Source organism: Symphalangus syndactylus, chromosome 11, assembly GCF_028878055.3.
Source record: "Symphalangus syndactylus isolate Jambi chromosome 11, NHGRI_mSymSyn1-v2.1_pri, whole genome shotgun sequence".
Classification (NCBI taxonomy): domain Eukaryota; kingdom Metazoa; phylum Chordata; class Mammalia; order Primates; family Hylobatidae; genus Symphalangus; species Symphalangus syndactylus.
The window spans coordinates 38,872,826-38,888,050 of NC_072433.2; the positions used below are offsets into that span (position 1 = coordinate 38,872,826).

The window sequence follows — 15,225 nt, forward strand, 5'->3', positions numbered from 1 at the left end:
TTGGGGACCCACACCTAAACATGTAATTCACTTATATTTAATATACACCTTATATACATATCCTGAAGATAATTTTATTTTTCCCTTGGGGACACTGAATACACCATGTGTTGTTTACCCGTGTTTTGACTGTGACCTGTCTCATGAGGTCAGGTGTGAAATATTTCACTCCCAGTATCACGTCAGCACTCAAAAAGTTTTGAAATTTGGAGCATTTTGGATTTCGGATTTTCAGGTTAAGGATGCCCAACCTGTATATATTCAGCTAGTCAATGTGTGGCTTAGAGCAAGGGTGAGAGGCAGAGATGGGTGCTAAGCCAGGTGGGCGATAGCAGCACTGAGGGGCATGGCTGACCTTCCAGGACAGGTAGGGGAGGGCCTATCTGATCCCCAACCCGAGGAGAAAAGAAGGGAAAAGGGACAAGCTAGGGGGAGTTGACTTTGAGTGACATTACAGCTGGGAGCCCAAAGCCCCCACTTGTTGACACTCAACAATTACCACATCACTGTGGTTGGCTTTAGGAAGGAAGGGACTGGGATGGGAAACCCCATTGGTGAGTAGCTGGAGAAAGAGGGCACGAGGGGCTCCTGGGGAAGAAAATTCTGGATGGAAGATGACACCTACCCCTTCTTTGCGACGTTACCTGAGAACCCCAACTCCCTGCCCCGCTGTGCTTTCTCACAGGTGCAAACTCTGGCCACCTCTCCTGTCCCTGCAGAAGAAAAGAAGGGCCAGGGATTTTTATGATGTCAAAGAGCATATTTGGTTGTTGGTCTTGGCCTTTTACCCCCAAAGAGTGACCCCACAGACAGGAAAAAAGGGTTCAGGTACTGCAGGACCAGTGGGACAGAAGCATTGAAATCTCAGGGTTTTGCAAGGCCCCTCCCGTTTGAGTCCCGCGCCCTAGAACCACATTTGAGATGAGGATTCCAGTGCAAGGGGTTTGATAAGAAAGAGCTCCCAGAGGGAACCGGTGAGGAAGTCGGGGGGAGCAGGGTGGGGAAGGGAAGGCAGACACCCCTGGCTCTGTCCCCAACCAGCTGACTGATCTTGAGTAAGTTGCTTTACCTCTCAGGACTTCAGTTTCCATATCTGTAAAATAAGCAGTTACTATTTTCCAAAGTGTGGTAAGCACATCTCTGGAAAGACATGACATGATTTTAGGTGGGGATGAAGAGATACTCATGCAGCCCATATAACTTTGAGGGCAGCCTGCAAAGAAGAAAGAACAGGGTCAGGGGAAGCCTCTAGAAGCAATCAGAGACCCTGAGAAACCTCAGTCACTTTCAAACCCATGGGGCCAAGAATTTCATTGAATTAATTTTTTTTATAAGTGTCTTCTGTTTCAGTTTCAGTAGCATTACAAATATTCCTAAATAAGTAAATTATGAAAAAATTGGAAGGAAATTATTTTCTAAATAGTAATCAAAATAGAAATTGCACTCATTCCAGCCCTGGAATGAGTGAGTTTGAAGAGCATGGAGTACAGAGCTCTGGTTCCTTCTAGTCTCCAGCCCTATGGTGCCCCAGATGTTCCTCCTACATGCTCTAGAACTTGTCAGGCCTTAGCCAGATTGAAAGGGAAAATTAAAAAAAAAACAAAAACCCAGAAAGAAAAATAACTCCACCAACCAAAATAAACCAGGCCAACGACTTTTCTGCCACACTCTTCATGAGAGCAAAGAGATGGTATTTATTCCAAATGAGCCCTTTTCTCCACGTTGCCACTAATCTTCTCTTTTATGTGATCCAGGAAAATTGGTCGTCAGTGACCAATGAATATCTTGCATAGATGAGTATTTGGAATAAAAGACACCTATTACACAGGGTTTGGACTTAGATACTGGATACAAATAGAGGGCAAACAAAACAAACAAACAAACAGAAAATCTTGTGGTTTGAATCTAAAAAAAAGTCCCAGAAACAACTATGTGGTGTCTGATGTCAAACCATGTTAGTTGGGAAGGTGTCTGGAACATTCTGGAACGGTGAGGGGATTTGGAATCTAGGGATAACAGATGTCTCACTCTGCTTGAAAGATGTTGAGATGCTGTTCCTAAGGGCCTGTGGATTCCCTTGGGGACAAAGCTACCGATCATTTACAGAAAAAAAATAAAACAAAACAAAATCCCCAAGTCAAGTAAAGGATTGAAAAAAAAAAAAAAAAAACAGTGAAGCTGAAATGTCAGAAAAAAAAATTCAAAATAAATGCATGAAGGATCCACGATGGGGGGCTTTGCCCCCAACTCCAATCTGTCTTTGATAGGAGTTGCTGTGAAATGATTGGCAAAGGAACATTAATTTTTGCTGGCATCACATGGGATAATTGTGGGCGGGCAGATGTCACTTCAAACAGAAGAAATGAGTAAATCCTTTCAAACAGCAATTGTTTAGGAAAGAAAACACTCCCTGGTAGGCGAAACGGCCCCAGTTCCTCCTTGTTGTTGAGTCTCTGGGAGAGACGGCACATCCCGAGCTTTTTCTTCATCTGTACTTCACACACGGAGTCCTGAGGAGGCAGTCATCCTCCAGCAGTGTCTGAGGAAGGCTAAGATGTTTCCCGGCCCAGCCTAAATATATCTCCCTTGACAGCCTGTCACAGTGTCTGAGATTCCGCCATTATAAATTCATTCCTCTCTGTTAAAGCATTTTGTTTCCAGGAGTTCTCTGTTAAAATACAGATATCCCAGAGAACTTAGCTTGGATGAGGCAGGGAAAAACGCGGGCCTAGGAGTTAGGAGACTTGGGTTTTGGATCCATCCCTGTCTCTAAACCCATGGCATGAGCTTGGAGAAATCATTTTCATTTCCTCAGCCTCAGTTTCTCCACTGGTAAGGAGAAAAGAAATAAACAGGGAGGCCAGGGTGCGGTGTCTCACACCTGGAATCCTAGCACTTTGAGAGGCTGAGGCAGGAGGATTGCTTGAGTCCAGAAGTTCAAGACCAGTCTGGGCAACATAGTGAAACCCTATCTTTACTAGAGAGAGAGAGAGAGAGAGAGAGAGAGAGAGAGAGAGAGAGGATGGATAGCTAGGTTATTTTTTAAAGGAAAAAAAGAAAAGAAATGGGAGATGTGGTCAAAGAACTGTAAGGTCTATGGTTTCAGGAGAGATGATCTGTTGAGTTTTCCCTGGACTTTTGCGTCTGCCTTGGGCATTTGAGTGCTTTGCCACTAGATGCCTCACGTGTCCACAAAAGCAGCTCCTTTTGGCCCAATGGCTTGAGGGTCAGGGCAAAGAGTATTTTACTTACCCTCTTTCTGGGAAAAAAAAATCCCTGCACCTCCCTTAATGTTAGGCATCTCAGCAAATGACACCCCCTATTATCCTGGGGACTCAGGCCCAAATCCTTAGAGGCATCCAGCATTCTCCGCTCTTCTCTCTTCGCCCATATACAATGTCATCAGTAAAGCCTGTTGACTCTGCCTTCAAAATATAGCCCAAACCTGAGCACTTCTGCCCGCCTCTCTGGGTACCAAGAAGTAGAGGTTGGTGCAAAGCAACATTCCCTTCCCCTGAATTCTCCATTGGCCTCCTAACTGTTTCCTACTTGCACTCTTGTCCTACCAGACTTTCAGCTCTCACACCCTGGGGATGCATTTAAAACATAAATTAGATCTTGTTGGGCCAGGCACAGTGGCTCAGGCCTGTAATCCCAACACTTTGGGAGGCCGAGACGGGCAGATCGTGAGGTCAGGAGACCAACCTGGGTAACATGATGAAACCCCATCCTTACTAAAAATACAAAAAATTAGCCAGGCATGGTGGCATGTGCCTATAGTCTCAGCTTCTCAGGAGGCTGAGGCAGGAGAATCGCTTGAACCTGGGAGGCAGAGGTTGCAGTGACCGAGATCGCGTCACTGCGCTCCAGCCTGGGCGACAGAGTGAGACTCTGTCAAAAAAAAAAAAAAACCACAAAAAACACCAAAAACAAAACAAAACAAAAAACCCGTAAGTTAGATCTTATTACTCCCCTCAAAATCCTCCCACACTTCCTCCTTTTCTCCCTCTCTCATAAATCCCAAATATCCCACCAGGACCTACAAGGTCCCATATAACCTGACCCTAGCTTTACCTAGGCTTCTTCCCCTTCCACAAAGATCTCCTTGCTGCTCAAACCTGCTCCCACTGCAGGATCCTTGCATTCGCCCTTCCTTCTGCCTGGCACTCTTTTCCTGCAAATATCTGCATGGCCTGTTCCCTAACTTCTTCCAGGTCTTTGTGCAAACACCTAAGAGAGCTTCCTAAGAGAGGGTTCCCAGACTGCCCTCACTAACCCCTTACCCTACTGAATTTTTCTCATAACTCTCATCACCTGGACATGGCAATAAGTCATTATCTCACTCATTTGTTTATTTTCTGTCATATTCTCTAAAGTGTAGGAAGGCAAGGACTTTGTTTTGTTCATTGCTGCATCACCAATGACTAGAACAGTACATCTGGTATATTACAGGTGCTTAATTGACAGTGGTTAGAGTAAGGGAAGGGAACAGTTTAAGTGGGGCTGTACTAACACAGAGACTAGGATAGGCTTTCCACTAGAAAGGTCAATGTCAAGGTCTTTCTTGTCTTCTGTTGCAGGAACACGGGATGTCCTGGGAAGGCAAGGGAGAAGTCCACTGTTAGGAGATCTGGGACGGACAGAGTGAGGTGGTATGAGGTAGGCAGGGGAGGTGATTTAATCAGAGAAAATAATCCAAGTTGAAATTATAAGTTCATGGGCTGCAGGTTCTTGATTAAAACCAGCAGAAATAGCCAAAAGGTCCTGTGGACAGATTCCAAAAGACAGGAGCCTGCAGACAAAGGATGGGTTATGAGAAGAAGAAGTTCTGAACTGTCTAGCAGACTAACCTTAAAGTAGATTCTGCCATGTAAACAAGCCACGTAGCAGCTCCAGTCAGCTCCAGAAAGCTCAACTCTGAGCAGGTCACTCCCTGGTCGAACTGCCTTCCAGTCTCCCTCACTGTCCTGGCTATCAAGTCCCAGCCAGGAAAGCTGGGAAGGTGGAGGCAAGTGCTGAGAAAGATCAGCCATTCAGGCAGGATTCTCTCTCCCTCAAGTCACAACCCAAGCCTCTCTCTCCCATCCTCTGTTTATTCCCAGGCCTTAGCTAGCGTCTCCAGTGAACTGAAGTCTTAAAATAGCATGACTTTAATAACTATAAGGAAGGATAGCCATGTGCCGTGCACTTGAATCCTCACAAAGCCAGGAGTGGTAAAGCCCCATTTCACAGATGAGGACAGGGAGGCTCAGACTGGGTATTGGATCTGTCCAAGGACACATAGCTAGTAAGTTGCGGAGGCAGGGCTGAGCCACCGAGGCCCAAGTACCAACCCGGTAAACTATAACATTTTTGGAAGACAACTCCAGTCCCCCAGCTCCAGGCTGCCTCGGGTGCCACAGTCACACTCAGTCCTGGAGAAGGCATTGTCCCCATGGGCCTGCAGCCGACCTCCCCCCAGGCCTGGGCAGTTGGTTCGCAGTGGGCGATGGCGGCAGCTAGAGCCTGTGCCCCGAATTAGGATGGGGTTGTGGGGGAGACCGCCAGCAGGAAGCAGCTAAGGAAAGCACTCAGGACTGGGCACTTGGGGAAACTCAAGCAGGCGCTGAGGCCCTGGAAGCTGAACCCCAGTTGTGTTGAGCGCCGCCGCCAGGCCGCGGGTGCAGACGCGAACTCTCCAGTCCTTGTTTGATGAGCAGCGGCCAATAAATTCATTAATCATCATTTTATGCCTCATCAACCCCCCTCCAAGCCCCTCCATGGGAGCTACACAAATTAGCCCCTGAAAAGACAGTAATTTCAGTTTAGCGAGGTAAGTGTTTTCTGATGGGCTCCGCGCACAGAGCTCTCCTGACAAGCCGATCCATCAGCGCGTTGGGGACGGGGCGTGGCCGGGACGCCCTGCCCGGCCCAGCCTCCTCCCACACAGCCCTTCCCAACCTCGCCAGTCCAGCCCTCCAGCCCACAGTGTCTCAGCCTAGGGCGCCCCTCACCATCGACTGCTGTGTACCCATTCTCGGCAGGTCGTTTCATCAGGTCTCTCTCCCTAGCCCATCCCGACTTCCTCCGCAGCCCTTCTGAACGTGAGAGAAACTGCGGGAACGAAAAACCAAGGCCCCAAATTGGAAAACAAACTTGCCGGGAAGGAGGATGCGCTGGCCTTGAGGTTCGAATTCCCGCCCCAGGGAGGCAAGAGCCAGGCACCCCTTTCTCCTAATGTTTGGTTTTCGGGGTTCCGCGACCCCTTGCAATGACTTAAGTGCTCTGTGTATTGTGTTCCTACATTATTTGGGAGAAAAGAGGTTAATCCATGTCTTCCAGCTGATTCTGAAAGAAATCTCATGCTCCAAAAGAGGGCCTTGTGGGAACAGAGGAGGAGGTCCTTCCTTCTCGAGGGCGGCTCCGCAGGACCCTGGGGGCTGGAGGGTCGCACCTGGTCTTTTTCAAGGTCCTCGCGTCTTTTTCTGAAACCTCCAATTGGGGTGAAAGACGACGCCTGAGGAATTAAGAAGATGCCTGGGAAAGAAGATAGGAAGGATTTTCTATGGAATGGGCCCAGCCAGTATGACCCAAGCATAGAGACTTGGGTAAGAAAGGAGAGGGGGACAAACCGAGGTAGAGAAAAGAGAAAGTTGTGGCGAGGGTGGGGTATTTGTAAGCGCGATGCCAACACCACGCCTTCTCACTTTCCCAGCCTGGCGCACAGAAGGTCCCGGGGGGACCCTATCTAGCGGGCAGGGCCAGTGCAAAGCAGGTCGACAAGGAGTTGCAGCCCACGCGGGGCCGGCCGGCCAGCGTGCCACGGCTGCGGAGAGCTCGAGTGCCAAGCGCCGCGCTGCTCCTTCATTAGCTTCCCCTCCACGCGGCGCTGTATGCCTCGGAAAATAAGTTAGCAAACGGGGAGCCGTTTATCTCTTTTATCTTGGGGCCTGATCCAATTAAATAAGTGCACATTTACATTTGCATCCATCAGGCGGGAGCGCTAAGAGCCCGGGGTTTGCTCGGAGCAAATAAAAGCAGATTTCACTGGGAAAGTGGTGTCTGGGCGCGCTGGGCTCCTCCCGGTGCGGGAAACGAGCGCTGCCCGGCAAGCGGCCTTGGGGACCCAGGGCTGGGGCCCGCGGCCTACACGAGGCCAGAGATCCCCACTGGCCCCAAGAGGCCGCCCAGCGCTGGAGGTGCGGCCAGAGCTGCAGCCAAGCCCCCGAGGCGATCTGCTGTTAGGCCACAACCTGGGCTCGCCTAGTGCCCGAGGCCCAAGTCGCAGTTATCGTGAAAACGAAAAGGAGATCGGCTCTGCCCTGGACACAAAGGAAGACCCGCGGGGTGGGTCTAGGGACAGTCCTGAAGCTTTAGCCAGTTTAAGGGGAAAGCGGGCAGCAAGGTCGCAGTCGGGCCCGATTTCCCTCCTGTTCGATGACCGGGCGACGAGGGAAACAAAGATCCAGCCCGAGGGGCCCCGCTTTCCCCTAATAACCCTGCACCTGGGGGAGACCAGTGAACACAACCTATGAGGGCTTCTGGCGGGGTAGGGCGAAGCCGAGGTGAGCACCGCAGGCCTTGCCACGCCGACATCATGAAAGTTCTTTTCGAAATAGGAGGGTTCGACGCAATGGGAGGGTACTTTTGTTTTGTTTTTCCTTTTTCTACAGATGTCCACCCCACAGGCCAAAAGCTCTTAAGACCAAAACGGTCTTTGAGGGCGCGGTTGAACGGTAGCACCCCCATTTTCCAAACCGCAAATTAAAACTGCGCGGGGTCCAGAGCTGGAGCGTGGAAGGGCCCGCAGGAGTGGAAGTGCGTACACCTGATGCGGGGTGGGAACTGCCGGGCGCGCTCGGCTGCAGCCCCCACCCGCAGGCTGTTTCAGCCGGCAGCGTATTTCTCAATTGCCTGCTCCTGGTTCTTTGAAATGTGCCGAAGCTGTGGCGGGAACCGGTAGGGTTAACACTGTTCTAGTCGTGGGCCCTGCTCCCCAAATCCCCAATGCTAACTGGGTCTTAGGTCCAGGGCTGTGGCGCGTTGGGGTGGCGAAGCAGTTTAAGTTTGTCCGGGCCGGAGTTCAAAGCTAAGGCCCCACGGTGGGTGGGGGCATAGCAGGGGTCTCCTCTAGGTCCCCCTCCCTTCGAATCGCATGGCTCTCAGGGGCCGGTAGGCGGCGCCCTTCCTAAACTGCATCCGCGTCTGGCTCTGTCATGGGAGCGCAATTACATTCCTTTCACTTTGGGCGGTTTGCATTGCGCTGTTCGGCGCTTCCGTCCGAGTCGGCAGCTAGCTGTGGGGGACAGGTGGACTAGGAGGCACCGTCGTGCCAAAACCGCACTTGCGACCTTCCCTCCCCCACAATCTTCTAGGTCCCAAGGGCTGCGCGTGGCACCGGGAATAAGCAGCCCGGAGGGGTTTGCAAATCAGGAGGCCTTGCTGCAGACCCCGCACCCAGGCTGGGGGAACGGCATTTCGGGCCTTGGTACCCGGAGTGTAGGAGCAGGGAGGAGAAAGACGTCTCTCCTGACTCCCAAATCCCATGAACTGATTCGGCCCCGCACAGAGCAGGTTCCCGGTTTTGCACTGCCTCAGGGGACTGCTTACAGAGACCCCACGCAGTGATCCCGTGACCCCTGTTGCTAGACATCCAGCGGCTTCTGGTCCCTAAGTGCCAAGGTAGGCGTTTCTTGGGGCCCAGAAACGGCCTAGCCAGGCACAGGTGGCAAACGCCAGCACAGTCTCAGCACCTCGGGACCTTAGGCGCTGCCTCGCGCAACTTCTGCGCCCCAATCCATGCCTGAGAAGAAACCCTGAGCCCCGAAAACGCCGGAAGTTTCCCCAGCGCGTCTAAGAGGCTTCGCCTGCTGGAGGGCCCGAGACGCAGCAAAGAAGAGGCTCTGGCAGGAACTCGGGATCATACGGACACGCAACCACTTCTGGGATTAAGCGTGGAAGACATTTCCTAAATGCCCTGAACCCCCGTTTGCCTGGTAGGCAACCTCCAAACTCAAAGTCACTAAACACTAGAAGAGCTAGTGGCCACCGAAACCCAGCTCTGTAAAGAAGAAAAACCCAGACGTAATTGGGTGCTAGTACTGAAGACCAAGTGCGCACAGAAAACCGCAGACCGTGCAGAGGCCCAGGGAGGGAGGGATGCAGGCAGAGGACAGTGACTCAGGCAGCAGCCGCGGAGTCCCCACCGGTTTAGCTCCCCAGCCGGAGGCTCCCCGCGCCGTCCCTGGATGAAGAGAAACGCCTGGCGTTCCTGGATGCACGGTTCCCGTTCCCAGGCAGCTCGGCGGGCATTCGGCTCCCAGCCTCGAGCCTTCGCGGTCTGATTTGGGAGGCCTGCGCCCTGCCATTTGCATATTCCCGGGAACACTGGGAGGCCTGTAATTTTCTTTTTAAAATCGTTGGGCAGGGTTTAGGGCCAATGCTTCCAAAACCCCGCCGAGTTGATGTCGTCCTTAAACTCTCCCTTAAGAGAAGGGGACTGGCCTATTCTTCTGACTTTTTTAGAAAAGGTGACTTCTGGGGCTGCATATTCAACAGGGGGGAAAGCTGATTGTGAACCAGGCTGTGGGGGGAGAGAGGGGAGAGTGGAGGGGGATGAGGCGCGGGGTGGGGGGGGGAAGGAGGGAGGGCAAGTCATCTCTGGAATTCAATTGTTTAAAAAATCATTTATAATTAAAGGGACAAAATAAAATACGATCGTCTCATGCATATTTAATCATTCACACTTCCAGCTTTGAAACCATTTTCCCTGCGTGAATTTTCTCACTAATTTAAACCCTGAAGTCGACTGCTGTTTGCTAAAACATCTGGACAATGCAGCTTTCAAACTTGTTTAAATTCGAATAAGCTTAAAGGAGCCCCGTGGCAGGTTAAAAAAAAGAAATAGCAAAAGCAACTCCAGTGAAACTTCGGGGTGGATTTAAAACCCCGAGTTAAGGTTAAAGTCATATTCAGTAGAAATGCAAATATGTGCATTTTGACTTAGCCTAATTAAGCCGGTGTTACGTGCAAACACATTCCCTCTCTACACTCAGGCTTGGGTTTAATACAGCAAATTAATTCCCGTCGCTGGGGTATGTTTTTGCTATAACACCCCCCCAGTCCCTCCCCCAGCCGCTGAAAATTTCCCACGAAGTAAAACGCGTCCGGGCTCCAGATCTCGGAGCCGCACTCGGTGCAAAATGGAGCCGCCAGCACCGCAGCCAAGCCCGAACCAACATCGTTGGCCGGCCTCGGGGGCAGGGCGTTGATTCTTCCTCATTAGGGATTCAAATGCATCCGGACTTTTCATTTTGAGATGAAGTATGCGGGATTAAAACGAGAAAATAAAACCCCAAAAATATTTTTGTAGCTACTCGGACTCTTGCATCTGAGCTCGGAAAAGTGCTAAAGCGACGACAAGCCTGATGGACTCCACAACGGTCTCGTTATCTAGGCAAATGGCCTCGAACTTTTGAAGGCCACTTGTCCAAAAAGAGGCCCGTTGTGAGAGGGAGGGATCGTTTCAGGGGCTCCCCTCTCTTCCCCCAAGTGGCTGTGGCCCTCCCTCCTCCCCTTCCGCCCACTCTTCAATCTCCGACTCTGTAAAGTGCAGGCTTGAAATTCAGGACAAGTGTGACACCTACCTGTGAAAGGGGGAAACCGTCCCCTCGCCCGTCCCGCTCGACCCCAGCCCCGCAGCTGAGCGGGCACTTCTGGGCCGCCTGCCACCCGCACGGTCTGAGACGGAACGTTCATAATTTAATCAAATCCAAAGAAGAGATCAATGCCCAAATTTGAAGGGGCAGAGAAGACAGTGACTTCGGAAAGTCTTCCCCTTGGCATCCCTGAATGCTCCCGCCCGCACTAGCCCGAAGCACCCTTGAAATAGTAATAAGGGCTAAATCCGGCATAAAATCGAACTCATTAGCAAAGTTCACCAGCTGATTGCTTTGCATAAAACACGACACTGATTGGAAGTAATTAGGTTAAGCGATGGCGCTCGGGTGGTGCGTGTCCCTAGTTGGCTTTGCCATCTTTTCTCCCTTCTGGGCACACACTTGGGTCTCTCTTCTCCTTCCTCCAGGGTCCAATCTCTCCCAAACAGCCCGCATCAGTGATCCAGATCTGCATTCTGGGCAGGGCCAGGTTCCCCGGGGCTTGCAGCCTAATTATGGTTTTCCCCTGGCACACTTGAAGGTCTGTGGAACCTTTCAATCCCCACTTCGAAAAAAGTTGCAGTTTGCACCTTTTGACCAAGGCAACGGACAGTTTATTGAGGCTTCTAAAAAGTAATGAGTGTCTCTCATTATGTTAAAATCTCTTTTAATTAAATATTTTGCATTTTACAAAGGCGCCTGCAGTTTCTTTCACTTTTTAAATCTAAGAGTATAACCTGTTTCCTTTCTGTAATACTTTAGCTCATACCCAGCAGAATCAATAGGTGTAAAAAATTAAATTAAACTTGTATTTTTAAACTATGAAACAGTTTTGAGGGAAACACAAATGTATATTATTTATATTACAAAAAAACATTAAATGCCTGTACAGGTGTCTTGATTTCATAATTTACTTCAAAGATATTGAATATCAATTTAAATACAAAAATGCTACATTAAATATACAGAATAAGATTTAATACAAATCCTTTTTTAATTTCTCTTTTCGGTTGGTTAAGACATTTTTTTGTGTGTGTGGAGATGTTTACATTTTTATGTCATCCATCTCCATAAACTATAAACTTCTGATTAGGAGGGGTAGTTTATTTTCTCTCTCTGTCTCTCTCTCTCGGTGATGGAAAAATAACTGCCAAGGCCATGTTTTTAATAAATTAGAAAAGTCCAGGACCGACGCAGCCCGCGTTAAATGTCGGACATACCTTTCTTCAATTCATAGGGAGAGTCTTTGCACAGGTCTAGCTGAGACTGGCTCCGCAACATTTTCGGGTCTTTAGCCAAAGCGTCCGCTCGGTTCAACACGGTCTGGTTTAATCCATTGAAATGAGACCCCGGACCGGTTGTGGGGCCTGGCCCGGGCCCCGGGTGGCCATGAAGGTGTCCGAAGGAGCCATAGTTCGTGTAGCCGGGATAGAAGGGCGCGGTGTAGTAGAGAGGCCGGGACAGCACCGTCCCGCCTGGAAAAGGACACTGCGCCGAGGGCGAGCGCGACGGCGCCGGGGCCGGCGACGCACGGCTGCCTCCTAGGGTTTGCCCGGCTATGGGCCCGGGACACGGTGGGCATGGAGAGCCCTCGCTCCCGCCGCCCCCGTCCTTGACCTTGTCCGAGGATGTGGCGATCTCTGCCAGAGACCACAGTTTGGGCTTGGCGAGCACCGCCGGAGGCGGCGGCGGAGGCGGCGAATGGATAACCGAGGGCCCGCCTGGACCCGGGGGCAGCTCTCCCGCGGCTGGATGCGGGCCGGGCGCCGGCGCTCCAGCGAGGTAGTGAGGGGCCGGGTCCTCTGCCAGCCGCGCCGCCGCTGGCCCAGCCGGGGAGGGCCCGCCGGTGCTGGGGGGGCCCTGCAGCGCGTCGAGGCGGCCCTCCGAGGGCGGCTCCTTAAAATCCGAGTCGCTGAGGCTGCCCTCGGTCTCCTTGCCTGCAGGGGTGGGTGGTCCCTGAAGCCGTTCGCAGCCCGAAGCCGCCTTCTGCTCAGCTCCTCCTGCGGGCGAAACCCAGGCTGTCAGGGGCGCAGAGGCCGCGCGGCGGGACCCGGTTCCCGCCCGCAAAGGCAGAGACCCCTGCCCCCAACCTCCAGGCCCCGTGCGCGCCCCCTCCAGGCCTCTCTTTTCCTTTTTACTCCCGCCCAACACGCCCTTTCCCGTGTCCACCAACCTGCTTCGGCGCCCTCGGGGTCGCCCTTGTCCTCGGGCTTCTGGGGCTCGTCCTCGTCGTTCTTCTCCAGGTCAATGTTCTCCTCCTCTTCCTCGTCCTCGCTGCGGTTCCGCGGAGTCCACGTCATTTTATTCTCTTTCTTGAGGCGCCGGCGCGCGTTGGCGAACCAGGTGGACACCTGGGTGAGGGTCATCTTGGTGATGATGGCCAGCATGATCTTCTCGCCCTTGGTGGGGTAGGGGTTCTTGCGGTGCTCGTTGAGCCAGGCCTTGAGCGTAGCCGTGGCGTCCCTTGTGGCGTTCTTCCGGTACGCTGGGTCCCCGTAAGGGTACGATCCCAGGGGCGCCGCGTAAGGATGGTACCCCAAGGAGCCCGCCATGCCAGGTGTGTGGTCGTAGGGAGAGCCCTGCGGTGGAGACGCAGAGAGGTGAGTGTGGACCGTGGTCTCCACTGCCATCGGAACGACCGAAGCACCCTCTTCCCAGCGCTCCCCGGGGTCTGTGGGTGGACCAAGCCCGCACTCTAGCTTCCTACGGGGCAAGGCTGGCGGGGTTCAGACCTAGGAGCAACTCCTCCCCCTCCTCAGAAGGCAGCGGCGACCTCATTTCCTGGGTCAGGTCCTTCTGGGGCCCCTGAAGCTGTCCTGGCCTCGGTGTCACCCCGTAGGCCCCCATCTGCCCGGGCACGTCCGTACCCCGTGCGCAGATCTGGCCGCGGCGGCCCGGCCCTCCATGCAGATAGAGGCCTGGGCAACTGAGGCGACTCCGCGCTCAGCGCGGGAGCGGCCGCACGTTGGGCGCAAGGGGGGAAAACAAGGGAAGTCAAGGCTCTTTTTTTCTTTTTTTCAACACGCTAAGAAATGCAAACAAAAAGCTGAGCCATGCCCAGGCACTCCCGCCCTTCAAAAATACTACCCCAGACCGAAGTTACAACCTGGCCGAAAAATCCCGGATGCACCGCAGCTCGACCGACTTTTCAGAAATTTAATACCCCCAAATCGGATTGCGAGGATAGGATTACGGATTTGCAACATTTTGGAGGACTAATTAAAGGCTAGGCCAAACACATTTACATAGACTTAGCACGCTGCTGCTCAAATTTCGGGTCTATTTCTTTTGAACTACTTTTCCAAAATAGCAAAACCAAAAATATAAAATTTGCAGGGCAGCCCGGAGCTTACGTTTACACCAAATGCTGCTCTTTAATTGCAGCTACCTCTCTCCACAGAACCCCTTCCCACCAGCTCAGCGAACCGAGCAAGACGCGGCTCTCTTTTCCGAGCAACTCTCGAGCCCAAGGCCTGGGCGAAGCCGGCGGAGACAATCGCCCAAGTTTGAAGGGGCCGCGAAGCTTGGCGGGGGAGGTCGGTGTTGGCGCCTAGGCCCGTGTCCCCCTCCGCCCCCGTCCTCCCGCCCGGCCCCTGCTGCCCCTCGCCCGCCGCGGATCCCGTTCACTTACCACGTACGAGGAGAAGGCGGCGGCGGCGGCGGCGGCGGGGTCCGCGCCGTACTGGAGGTGCGAGTTGTAGCCCGGCGAGGGCGCCGTGAAGGCAGTCGAGCCAGCGTAGGGCGAGAACGCGGAGCCCGAAGACGAGCGGCCGAGCTCATCCGTGCGGGGCCCCGAAATGACGCTGGTGCTGTACGCCGGGCACGAGTAGAGCGCCAGCGAGGCGGACGGCTGGTACAAGTAGCCCTGCGGATAGGACATGGCCACACACGGGCATGGGGCGCGCCGCGCCGCGGCCGCCAACGAGCCGGGCGGCGCCCTGCGAGGGCGAGCGGGCGGGCACCTGGCCTCTGGCTGCCCTGGGCCGCCGCTCTTCTGGCCCCGGCTCCGGGGCTCCGGCCCGCGGCGCCTCCTCGCTGGCTTCCCGCGCGCCTCCGGCTGCGACCGCCGCGCCCGCTCCTCTGCGCGCCTAGCTCGCCCCAGCTGGGCTTTTTTTCCCCTCCCCTCCCTTGCTGCTTTCTGTTTTTTCCCCTCGCTCTTTGCACCGGGGGGCTCTGCTTTTGGCTTTGCAAAGGTCCTGCCAAGATGCTAAGTTGGAAATTGAGGATTCTGACGCCTTGTGCGCGCTCGAAGCTCCTCCTTCCCGGGGTGTAGTCGGTGGGAGGACTGGCAGGAGCTTCTGGGCGGCCGCAGCCAACCCGGCCGCCAGGCACGCCTCGCCCTCTCCCTCTTCCTCCTCGGCTCCCTCTCCCGCTCGCTGGCGCTCCTCTCGCCCCTCCCTAGCGCCCGCCTCCCCTCCGCGGGCCCCCTCTCACCCCTCCTCTTTGCCTCCCCTTTTCCCCTCCCCGGTCTCTCCCTCTCTCTCGCTTTTTCTCAGACTCTCGAGCGCCGGCCCCAGGATGACAATCACATCCCAGGAGCGCCGATCTCTTCCAACTTTCCTCTTCTGCTAACTCGGGGCGGAGTGGC

General features: G+C 53.5%; 1 protein-coding gene across 2 annotated transcripts; it reads right to left on the reverse strand.

The window, feature by feature from the left end:
- Positions 1–11,228: 11,228 nt before the first annotated feature.
- On the reverse strand, positions 11,229–14,846 carry IRX5 (iroquois homeobox 5). 2 transcript variants are annotated; one of them, XM_055232782.1, is made up of 3 exons: positions 14,269–14,846; positions 12,811–13,216; positions 11,229–12,637 (listed from the first exon to the last, which is right to left on the reverse strand). In XM_055232782.1, exons 1-3 carry the CDS (start codon positions 14,515–14,517, stop codon positions 11,841–11,843), a joined length of 1,452 nt encoding a protein of 483 aa, XP_055088757.1. In that variant the 5' UTR covers positions 14,518–14,846; the 3' UTR covers positions 11,229–11,840. The 2 variants fall into 2 exon arrangements, with proteins under 2 accessions (XP_055088757.1, XP_055088758.1); XM_055232783.2 differs by having other exon boundaries at positions 11,229–12,634; positions 14,269–14,630.
- Positions 14,847–15,225: the final 379 nt, after the last annotated feature.